At 40.2% G+C, this 12,691-nt stretch overlaps 1 protein-coding gene and 1 long non-coding RNA gene across 3 annotated transcripts in view; one reads left to right on the top strand and one right to left on the bottom strand.

Moving 5' to 3' along the window:
* LOC130281947 (uncharacterized) overlaps positions 1–12,691 on the bottom strand; it is an 87,082-nt gene that overhangs the window by 14,115 nt on the left and 60,276 nt on the right. The gene's annotated exons all lie outside the window — the stretch shown is intronic.
* PRODH (proline dehydrogenase 1) overlaps positions 1–12,691 on the top strand; it is a 125,385-nt gene that overhangs the window by 81,351 nt on the left and 31,343 nt on the right. The window contains exon 7 of the mRNA XM_056529716.1: positions 472–551. Coding sequence (XP_056385691.1) covers positions 472–551 — 80 coding nt within the window. The remainder of the gene's footprint in view (positions 1–471; positions 552–12,691) is intronic.

The raw sequence follows: 12,691 nt of genomic DNA, 5'->3' as shown, positions 1-12,691 counted from the left end.
AGTGAGGAGGCAATACTACAATGGGATACCAATGGGCGGTCACGGCAGTCAGTGGCATATAAAGTCTGTGTCTGCCATATCTCTTTGCCTCCATTCTCGGCCTTAAGAACAGAAGCAAGGCTAACATTTATACAGCTGAGCCTCAGGGACTCCTGTGTTGAGCTAGTTCTGCCCCACCATAAAAAAAAATTAAAAAAAACAGGCAAGAATGAGGCCCCTTAGGGACTGCAGTAGAAGGTGCATTAGCAGTCAAATGTTCAGATTTGAACAGTTAATATTTTGGGGATACATAAAACTATTGTGTCCTTTTTAGTAGATTTGCTTTATGGTTGCTTAACTTCCAACTTGAGTAGATCATGAGGTGGATGGCAAGAATGAGTAAGCACCATCCTTCTCTCTCCCGTCTCTTTTCTGTCCTTTGTTCATATGAGCCAATACAGCCGAATAAATCACATTTGTGTACCCTTCCAGGAGAGCCTGGCAAAACTTGGAATTGCTACAAAAGATGAAATTCATAACTGGTTCACGGGCGAGAATCTCGGACTATCAGGGTACGTACGCTTCACTGATTAAATTGTACTTTTTATATCCTCCAAATGTAGAGTGTACCATATATCCTTGTTTCATTTTATCCCTCAGCTGTAAAATGGGAAATGTATGCCATTAATTCACACCATTAAGTACCTTTGTTTTATGACACGTTCATGTCTGTTGTAAAATTCCTTGACTCCTATTGTCCATGAATGTTGCTCCTAATTATTTCCTGCCTTTAGCAACCTATGTTTGAGGTATAGTATGCCTCCCTTCATAGTTGTGCACACTTAATAGACACCTCTTAAACATTGAAGGCATTTGCAGAACTTGTTGGGAGCCTTAACCACCATCGCATAGCCTGTCTTTATTTATTTCATCCCACTAGCATAGGTAAACGAGTCACAAATGCCACAATAATAGTCTCTCAGTAGTCAGGATTTATTGGTGTGCAAGAAAATAATATACGTAGGACAAAAAGTAAAATTAGTGACAGGTTTTTCTAATCTTGGATAAGATTAACCATATCTGGTTTCTTCCATAAACAACACCACTCCTGTCCTCCATTGAAGTGATTGCACTCAAGTTGTAACACCACACACAACCTGAGGACAGGTGGGGCACTCTTTTTATAAGACAGCAGCTAGGTTTAAAAAATAAAAATCTTACAGGAAATCTGTCATCAGTGTCACCTGCACTAACCTGTTGGTTCCGACAAGTAGTGCAGGCGACACTGATGACAACGGTACTTAACTTGTCCCGTTCCATGCAGGGAAACTTCATACAAAGTCCAGTGAGTTCTGTTCCCAGGGCCGTTTTCTACTAAATAGGAATTGTGCACAGAATCCAACAGCCCAGCATGGAATAACGTTACAGATATCCTTTCAGTTAGTGGTCCAGACATTAAAATAATCAATATTTACTCCCCTTAACAAAGTGTCAGACTGGTAGCTGGGAATTTTTTTTGTATATTTAGGGTAAAGTATATTTTGAGTGATATAGTATTGCTCAAGCACTGTATTCCGATACACAGTATTGGGTTTTTACCCCCTTATCGACACAGGATGTAAATGTATGTCCTGGTGCCCTGGTACTTAACGCACCAGGATTTACATTTACGTCCTGCATATGACCACGAGCACCAGAGTTGTGCTAGTCTCGTGCACGACAGGCACCGGCTGCTATCAGCAGTCAGGGACCCACCGGTAATGGCGAACATCAGCGATCACACTGATGTGCGCCACTAACCCCTCAGATGCTGTGATCAAAATCTGCGGCAGTGCGGTCAGTAAAATGGATGATTGGATTGCCTGCAGTGCTGCCTCTGTCCGTCTCCACAGGTCTTCTGCTCTGGTCTGAGATCGAGCAGACCAGAGCAGAAGATCGCCGATAATACTGATCAGTGCTATGCTTTATGTATAGCACTGAACAGTATTAGCAATCAAATAATTGCTATAAATAGTCTCCCATGGGGACTAGTAAAGTGTAAAAAACATAAAAAATATATAAATAAATATATAAAAAAATTTAAAGTGAAAAATCCCCTCCCCCCAATAAAAATGTAAATCATCCCTTTTTCCCATTTTACCCCCAGAAAGTGTAAAAAATAAAAAAAATAATTATAATAATAAAAATATATATATATACATACACACACATATTTAGTATCGCGACGCGTGCGTAAATGTCCGAACTAGCAAAATATAATGTTATTGATTTGCGTACGGTGAACAGCGTAAACGTTAAAAAAAAGTCCAAAATTGCTACTTTTTTGTCATAATATTCCAAATTTTTTTTTTAAATTTCGTTTCATATATGCAAATGTGGAATCAATACAAAGTACAGATCACGGCGCAAAAAATGAGCCCTCATACCGCCGCTTATATGGAAAAATAAGAGTTATAGGTTGTCAAAATAGAGGGATTTTAACTAATTTGGTTAAAAAGCTAGAATTTTTTTTATAGCGGTACAATAATAGATAAGTATGTAATCATGTTATCCATGATATCATTTTAATCGTATTGACACACAGAATGAAGAAAACATGTCATTTGTACAACAAATTGTACAGCGTGAAAACGAAACCTTCCAAAATGTGCAAAATTGCAGTTTTCTTTTCAATTTCTCCACACAAAGAGTATTTCTTTTATTTTGCCATACATTTTATGTTAAAATTTGTGATTTCATTACGAAGGACAACTGGTCGCGCAAAAAAAAAGCCCTCATACTCATCTGTGATCTCATTATATGTAGTACCCATTTAATGTACATGGGGTGTGTGGGCAGGGGTTTCTAGATTCCTAGTCGGTAAATTAGCACCCTTGAAAATTTTGCACTATTGCACTGGCAGCATTGTATGTTGCTCATTGTACTGTGTATTAAATTAGCTTTTTCATAGTGTGAGTCATCTGTGCCCTAAATAGAATCTTCCTATAATTTTCTTTTGCAGAGTAAAGGATGAGAACAAAAGTCTGTCCCTATGGGGTTACATCATGTGAATTCTATTAAATGAGTCCCTTACAAATGGTCTCTTCATTCCTTTTACAGGAAAAAAAAGTTATTGGAAAATCTACAGTATTTTGTTAAACCGGATTGGCAAATAGTTTTGACACTTTTAATAGTTCAGCAGGATGAATAGCTTGAAGTAAAATATCTCTTGGGCAAAGTTGCCTTTGGGAAAACCATAAAATTCTTTTAACGTTGAAGAGGGTTTAGTGGGGTTAAAAGTGTACTCCGGTGGAAAACATTTTATTTTATTTTAATCAACTGGTACCAGAAAGTTAAACAGATTTTTAAACTTCTATTCAAAAATCTTAATCCTTCCAGTACTTATCAGCTGCTGTATACTACAGAGGAAATTGTATTTCTTTCTGGAGTTCTTTCCAGTCTGATCACATTGCTCTCTGATGACACCTCTGTCCATGTCAGGGACTGTCCAGAGCAGGAGAGGTTTGCTATGAGTATTTACTCCTTCTCCGGACAGGTCCCGATATGGACAGAGGTGTTAGCAGAGAGCACTGTGGTCAGACTGAAAAGAACTCCAGAAAGAAATACAACATCCTCTGTAGTATATAGCAGTACTGGAAGGATTAAGATTTTTAAAATGAAATCATTACAAATATGTATAACTTTCTGGCACCAGTTAATTTGAAAAAATATAAATTTCCACCTGAGTACCCCTTTAATGCTTCTAGGTCTTGAAACCTATTTACAATTTTAGTAGGAGTTTTTCGCTGAAGGTCACGTCCACAGGTCAGAGTCTCCAAACCATTTATAGTCAAACAGGTGCATTTCAAAGAATGCCTGTAGCAAAAAATGCTAAGATAATAGATTCTACGGATCAGCTGAAAAACTGTTACATTTATGAAAGTGACAGAAAAGTGGTTACTCTTGGGACATATCCACATGGCCCTGCACCTAGCCATTGGAACTACAGTAAATATATCCATTGTTAAAGTGTACCTGTCATTAAAAAATAAATAACTCGTCACAGACATGAAAAACATGTTAATCGGTTAGGATCTCAATGCTGATACCCGGCACGATCATTGGAAAGAAGCACGAGATACTGCTCTTCACTCCCCGTCTAGCTTTACTATATGGTCCCATTATAAGTTTATGAGGGCAACCAGTGAAGGTGGACAGAGAGCACTGCAAGCCAGGGAGTGAAGGGCACTACTGTGTGCTTTTTCCCTTCTCATTCTAATGATCGGTGGATCAAAACTTTTAACATGACAGACACTTCATTTAAGTTCTGAATACTTTATATAAATAGTGACAAGGTTACTTATATTAGAATTATGCCAGGTTCACACACACGCATGCTGAAAAACATATGAAATGTATGTCAATTGTTTTCAATGGGACTACATGCCACAGTTCACACTGAATTTTAGTGTATATTTTTTGTATGTTTTTAATATGCTGAAATAAGTGACGTGTCTACTTGCCCGGAGCATATTCTCCAGGAATGACTACATGATTGCAGTAAGAAATGCCCTTCACAGGGTCAAATACCGAGCAGGTTACTCTCTCGGACTGTCTGTCATATACTCTCAAGAAAAACTTAGGCCTTAAATTAAGAAAAATATGTGAAGGAAACACTGGAGAAATGTTGCCCAATCACAGCTCGGCTTTTACTTTACCAGAACCTGTCATGATAGTCAAGCTGAGCTGTGATTGGTTGTTGTGGGCAAAATTACTCCAACTTAATTTTGATAACTCAGGGCTTTTGTGTGCACGCGTAGTAAAACAAACATCCTTTGGTTGTATATGTGACACTGTCGTGTCATTGTGCTATTGTATACTATGTGGGATGGGAGTAAATACCTAAAAACAGAGCCATTGTGTACGAACAGCATGAAGACAGTGTTATGATCTTACATATGGTATGGGTTTATCTGGCTAAAACCAACTTTGATGTCACAGTAGTTGTCTGCTGCAAACACACTTGTGATGTCATAGTAGCGTACCCCATTTATACCCACATGTCACATCAACAAAGCTGATGGAAACACACTTGTGATGTCATAGTAGCTTACCCTATTTAGACCCACATGTCACATCAACTAAGCTGATGGAAACACACTTATGATGTCATAGTAGCGTACCCTATTTAGACCCACATGTCACATCAACTAAGCTGATGGAAACACACTTGTGATGTCATAGTAGCTTACCCCATTTATACCCACATGTCACAGCAACTAAGCTGATGGAAACACACTTGTGATGTCATAGTAGCTTACCCCATTTATACCCACATGTCACATCAACTAAGCTGATGGAAACACACTTGTGATGTCATAGTAACGTACCCCATTTATACCCACATGTCACATCAACTAAGCTGATGGAAACACACTTGTGATGTCATAGTAGCTTACCCCATTTATACCCACATGTCACAGCAACTAAGCTGATGGAAACACACTTGTGATGTCATAGTAGCTTACCCCATTTATACCCACATGTCACAGCAACTAAGCTGATGGAAACACACTTGTGATGTCATAGTAACGTACCCCATTTATACCCACATGTCACAGCAACTAAGCTGATGGAAACACACTTGTGATGTCATAGTAGCTTACCCCATTTATACCCACATGTCACAGCAACTAAGCTGATGGAAACACACTTGTGATGTCATAGTAGCTTACCCCATTTATACCCACATGTCACAGCAACTAAGCTGATGGAAACACACTTGTGATGTCATAGTAACGTACCCCATTTATACCCACATGTCACAGCAACTAAGCTGATGGAAACACACTTGTGATGTCATAGTAGCGTACCCCATTTATACCCACATGTCACATCAACTAAGCTGATGGAAACGCACTTGTGATGTCATAGTAGCGTACCCCAGTTATACCCACATGCCACATCAACTAAGCTGATGGAAACACATTTGTGATGTCATAGTAGCGTACCCCATTTATACCCACATGTCACATCAACTAAGCTGATGGAAACGCACTTGTGATGTCATAGTAGCGTACCCCATTCATACCCACATGCCACATCAACTAAGCTGATGGAAACACACTTGTGATGTCATAGTAGCGTACCCCATTTATACCCACATGTCACATCAACTAAGCTGATGGAAACACACTTGTGATGTCATAGTAGCGTACCCCATTTATACCCACATGTCACATCAACTAAGCTGATGGAAACACACTTGTGATGTCATAGTAGCGTACCCCATTTATACCCACATGTCACATCAACTAAGCTGATGGAAACACACTTGTGATGTCATAGTAGCGTACCCCATTTAGACCCACATGTCACATCAACTAAGCTGATGGAAACACACTTGTGATGTCATAGTAGCGTACCCCATTTATACCCACATGTCACATCAACTAAGCTGATGGAAACGCACTTGTGATGTCATAGTAGCGTACCCCATTCATACCCACATGCCACATCAACTAAGCTGATGGAAACGCACTTGTGATGTCATAGTAGCGTACCCCATTTATACCCACATGCCACATCAACTAAGCTGATGGAAACACACTTGTGATGTCATAGTAACATACCCTATTTAGACCCACATGTCACATCAACTAAGCTGATGGAAACACATTTGTGATGTTACAGCATATTACATGTCTGAGACCACTTGTGTCATGACATCACAAATGTCGGTTGTGACATCACAGCTGTGTTTCAGGTAAGCTGCTTTCGATATTACAAATGGAATAAACTGAGATAAACTTTCATTACAGCCTACCTGTCTGGAACCCATGTATAATGTCACAGTGGGCTACCTGACAGAAAAACTTGTGATGTCACTGAAGAATACCTGACCAACATTTGTGATGTCACAGAGTAACTTTTCTACAGACTTACATCTGAGGACCACTCTTGTATAAAAAATGGACTCCATTATTCCCAACTGTTAATTTGGTATAAAGTAGTGACTATAGAACTTCCATGGCTTTAGCAAACACAGCATTTTAAATGTAATGTAATAAGGTTAAGAAACCATTATTATTTTTCAGGCGCTCTTGTCTCCAGGGTATCTGCACAGGTTTCACTTATGCTACGTCCATCCCTGGATATTTCTCTTAAAAGGGGTTTTCACACCACAGTAATGTATGGCATATCGCTATAAAACTTTTGCGAGGCACTGCATACTCATACACACCTTTTTACGTGGGGGTTTTCAAGGAGTGGAGTGCATTATTTATACATACAGTTTGAAAAATCGTGTACGACCTGTTTACACAAAAAAATACTTAACATAAAGTGCCCCCAAATGAATAATGCAAGTGTGAACGTCGTCTTTGCATCTCTCTCCCTGGCGTCTGCTCCCACCTTTTCTTAAATAACTTAGACAAGTTGTTGAAGTTAGATTCATGATGAAACTACAGACATAAGAATCACTCTGACATAATAATGACGGAAACTATTCAGAGCTTGTTGCAGCTGTAATTCCTCTTCAAACCATTAGCTACCTTTGTATCTAAGCCACTCTGTGTAGCACACAATGCCTTTCCTGGCCCTTATTGTTAGCACATTATGGCTACGTTTTAAGAGTTTAGGTGCTTGAGAAAACATTCTTGAAGAAAACGGTGAAGAGTGAAGTGGCTTTTCTAGTGGTTCTCCACCAGCACAAAAGATCTACTCTCTTAAAGTAGAGCGATGGCAGAATATGATAGAGCTCTGAAGTCTTGTCAAGATTTTCCAGCCTCTTCTAGATACATGTTTTGTTTGTCTTAACATTATTAAGATTTGTCTGGTTAGGGTTTTTTACAGTGCCGATCTGTCAACTGAATATAGGTACAGGTCCTTACTCCTTTAAAAGAGAAGTGTTATGTACAAAATCGTATCCCCTATTCGTAGGAAATCACGGGGGGTCCCAGCAGTCGGACCGCTCTAAAACTTTGATTTTGTACATAATATATCTAATTTAAGCCAAAAGAGCATAAAAAAGTACTCTAATTTCTGTGGTAACAGCCAAAATGATGTAATAAATGTGGTCAATTGGTTGGGGTGTTTACTTCTCAGGGTACGTTCAAACTGCGTAATTCCTGCAGAATTACTTGCATTGAACATGAACATCAGTGTGAATGGGTTTTCCGCGAGACCCGTTCACACTGAGGAATTTCAGCGGCGGACAATTCCACTGCTGAAATTGTTTTGTGCAAAAAAGAACATGATAATTTTTTTGCTCGTAAGTCCGTGAGCATTGCACAGCCATCATTGGTGATGGCGCAGTGCCGCACGGTCATATCGCCAGAGTATTTTGCACGTGGCTGCCACCAGATGGAGTCTCCACTCACGGAATTCTGCGAGCAGAGATTCCGTAGTGTGAACGTACCCTCAAACAGGTCATATAGCAGGTGGATTTTGGTCATCCTTCTATAAATACAGCAAAGTATTGTGTGTTCATTCAGGTTCCTGAAATAATACGAAAGAGGGCAAATACTATTCCACAATACTCTAGTTACACCTTGCAGGTTGGTTGGACAACAGCCATGTATTTATTGATTTTCACAGGAGTCTGTCCATTCATTACATTACAAAGTTTGGTCACTGTCAAACTGTAAGGAATATAATAGAGACAGACCCGACATGTCAGTCAATGCCTATATGTGGAACACATTCAGGCTAAGGTTCCTGTAAACTGTACTTTCTTTAACACAGCGGATAAATGAAGTCTGAAGAGAGGGAGTACGTGTGCAATGAACCAAATAAGAGGCTCAGTTGACTGATAACCGTTTCAGGTTTTTCTTAGGAAATAAATACTTTGTCATTTTTATGATGAACAGTTCAGTAGACTCAAAATGTAACAATACAGGTTCCATTGACTGTTTTTTTAGTACAGAATATTTTCATTCTGTTTAAAGCAACTCTCCACATTACAAGGGCCTCACCAAAAAAGATTAGGCCTTTTGTATTACTTATCTCGCATTGACTCCAGACTTACAGCCATAACCGGATACTGTGCAGATCCTGCTTGTACTACTAAAGCAGCCCTGATCTGTCGAGGCATGGACTACACAATACTTCTGGAGGTATCCTATGGTATCGGGCATCAAGATGTTCTTTTAAAAGTACTTTCCAGACTGAGCTCAGCAAAACACAGGCACAAACACAATGTTTTTAGGCCAAGATGTAGTGTACAAAACATTAAAAGAGTTTTGATTACTTCCCACCATTGGGAGATTTCTCCTTAGTACTACATTGGTAGGCAGGGGCAGTGTCAGCACTTTTTATTTGGCAACATGCTGCCTGCTTTCAGTTTTTCACCTACAGCACATCCCGGCATAGGGGACAGACTGTTGTAAAGAGTGTCTGTCCATATATCATGGTGCCAAGGCAGCATAACCTAACTGACAGGTTCCCTTCTATGTACTATTAGCAGGGTGGGGCCTCCATGGTTCATACTTCTCCAGATTACACACGTTTTAATCTGATCGGGCCACTGTGGGATGTGCTTGAACACTTTGTCATGATCCGCCTGAGCCAGTTTTGGTGTGTGGCAGTGTGCCTTATTCTGCTTCACTACTATTGGGCAATAAAGTTATAATAATTCGATGTACTAGGTGGTAGCTATAAAAGTGACATCCACATTAATGTTTGGAATTATTGGCCTGCTTGCCACACTCATTCATACACTTCTACTTCTTCCTTGGTCTACTGGGCAAGGGTCTATGTTGTCCATATTTTACAGGATGTCATTGCCTATAGCACTGCCTCTTTTCATGATGGATCATGGTATCATTTCTTCCCCAAGTAAGTGATGCACACATCACCATCCTCTTTAGGTTTGTGAGGCCAGGTCTGGCATTATACCATGGTCCAATTCTGATGCACACATGCCCTTTTATATGTGCTTTCAATAGTGGAGGGGGTCTGTATGAACAATATGGACTAGTCTGTGGCTACCCCCCCCCCCCACAAGTTTCTATACCCTGTGTGTTCTGACACCTAGCATAGGAAGCACTTATTCAGCTTAACGCTGCTGTAGTTCTTCTGTGAGATTAGAATATGTATATGCTAGTTTGTTTCCTAACCTCATGAAAAGTTATTTCCAGTGATTCATAGAATTAAAGTTCATGGTATTCATCCTTTCTGTGTTTGTCAGACAAAGTTCTTTATTCCAAAAATTCAACAAAAGAACAGTTCAAAACCTTGAATGCAGGTAGATGCCCAGTGGTAAAGAGGGAGTTACAGCTGTTTCACGCTAAATGCACTTTATCAGTCTCAAACTGGTGGAATCTGAAGTGCTGGTATCAAGAAACTGCTGTGTGTCATTACTGTTGGAGTTTTTCAATACAGGCTTAGTGTTAGCGACGATGATGATGATAATCATTTCATTATGTGTTGTTGTAGATTGCGTTTGCGGTGACTTAGGCTATGTTCACACGGCAGAATTTGCATGCAGAATTTCACAGAAGAGTTCACGTAGAAATTCTACAGCAGCAGAGTCCCTTTGATTTCAATGGGATTCTTCTGCACTGTGCACATAGCGGAATTCCTGCGACAGATGATTCAGCCACTGACATCGGTTTATTTTTTTTGCGGCTGCATTTCCATCTATAAGGCTAGGTTCACACTGCGGAATCTCCAGGCAGAAAATTTTCCGCCCGCCGACTGAATCAGTCGACACTTGGACCGTGCAGACACTGCAGTCTCCAATAGACTGTAACGTGTTCCGCGAGTATTTCCGCCGGAAGAATGAGCAACACCTTGCTTCAGGCAGAAATTTTCAAGCGGATTTTCCGTTCACAAATTCCAAAGTGGGAAAACCCATTCACTATACTATACATTTTAGCACGCGAAATTTCTGCCTGCAAATTCAAAGCTGAATTGCAGGCGGAAATTCCGTAGTGTGAACCTAGCCTTAGAAGACTTTCTAAATTGGACCAGTAACTAATAGGCCCTGGAAAGAATCTATTCTAGTGTGCCAGAGTCAATGAAAAGAAATGCTAACTTTGTCACTCTGTAGCTTTATGCTTCATAGTTTTTCTAACTGAAAACCATTTGGCATGATATTTTTCTCTCATATGTTAGAACAGCTGTTTGTTCTGTAGAAGTCAGCAGGTCTGCTAAACAAACCACAGCATTTCACCATAAAATGTAATTATCATGTTTTAATTGTTTTGTGCAAAACATTACATATTTCTCTTAAAGTGGCTCTGTCAGGGCTCCCTTATGACTGTTGGCTATAACAAGAGCCCTGACAGGGCTGCTTTAAAGGAGTTTTCTGGTTTTATAAACCTTTTCTTTTCCTTTTGCACAAATTGTTGTTTAACATAATGCAATGATTGCAAATTTATAATACACAAATTAGTAAAAGGAATCTATCATTAGTTTAATGCTGCCTGAACCACCAGTCACTGGGTTCGTTCCCTGTGGATTCTATCCACATAGATTGACAAATATCTCCCTATACCCAAACAATGAAGGATCTGTCATTAAAGGGTCACTCTCATTAAAATATGAGCGAAAGCCAAGCTCAGGATGTGCAATAAAACTTAACTTTTAATTAATTAAAGTTAATAAAATACTAGAAGGCAAGTGATGTATAATGATACGGTCAAAATAAATACTGGTCAGTCCTTGGGCTCTGCAGGGCCCAGCCAGCCCAGTCTGACCTTTCACCTAGGGTGCGCATAAGAATAACACCACAGGGTGAGCAATTTCATATACCACAACGCGTTTCTACCTACTGGTTTATAGCAGGTGTCATCAGGAGGTATCAACAATAATAGCAAATATAGAGACCGACATACTAGGACTTATAGTGTATGGCCCTATGTAAAACGAATATACTGTTAAGAAACAGACCTCTAATAAGATAAGTGACACAGTTTTTAGTGATCAAGGAGCCTGCAAAAGAAGAAGCAAATGACTCTCCCTACTAGGTTGCTCAGTTTGAGCCAGTTCACAATGTGACATGAAATCATATCCGTGAATCCTGTGGGGGAGAAAGGCTATCCCTACTAGTCACTAATATGTCACACATGGTCTGTAGCAGATCTCAGCAGAGTTCCCGGTTTCCACCTGTGGAAAAAAGATATAGAGATACTGATGTTGAGATCTATACCTGTGGAGAAAGATTCAGTGCTGTACAGAGACAGACTGAGGGACTCACGGTTAGCTGGTCTGTATGGCGTGTAGACGCTTCCTTGTCTATAGCAGGGTACCGGAGGTGTCCGGATCCTCTCGCCTACTGCGGCGAAAGCTGGCGTCTGACGTCACTTCCGCCAGCAGTGCTGCTTTATACAGCGCGGCGCGCCACGCCCCCCGTGACGCGAAAGGGAGGCGTGCGTATCAGTAAGTAAACAAATACACGCGCTGTCATTAATACTTAGCAGATGCTAGTACGGTGACGGTTTAAAGATATCGGCATTGTTTATGGCACAATGGTAAGTATCATAGACTAAAGACTCTTCAACTCTTTAACCGTCACTGGGAAGTTCTCACAATGGATCCTGACCTTCATGACATAGTGGGAATTACACCAGAGATAACGTACAGACGAGGAAAAAGTCTGGGTGACATGTTGGTCCACAGCCATCTGCAAAACCACAACCCACAGGGACAAACATGGTTGGGGAAACATCAAACCCCACAGGGATGTTTTCAGTGCGGACACTGCCGCGCTTGTCAACACATCTTTAAA

The sequence above is a fragment of the Hyla sarda genome, chromosome 1, assembly GCF_029499605.1.
Source record: "Hyla sarda isolate aHylSar1 chromosome 1, aHylSar1.hap1, whole genome shotgun sequence".
Lineage (NCBI taxonomy): Eukaryota > Metazoa > Chordata > Amphibia > Anura > Hylidae > Hyla > Hyla sarda.
The sequence above is the reverse complement of the archived record's forward strand: the minus strand, read 5'-3'. Positions and strand labels throughout refer to the sequence as shown.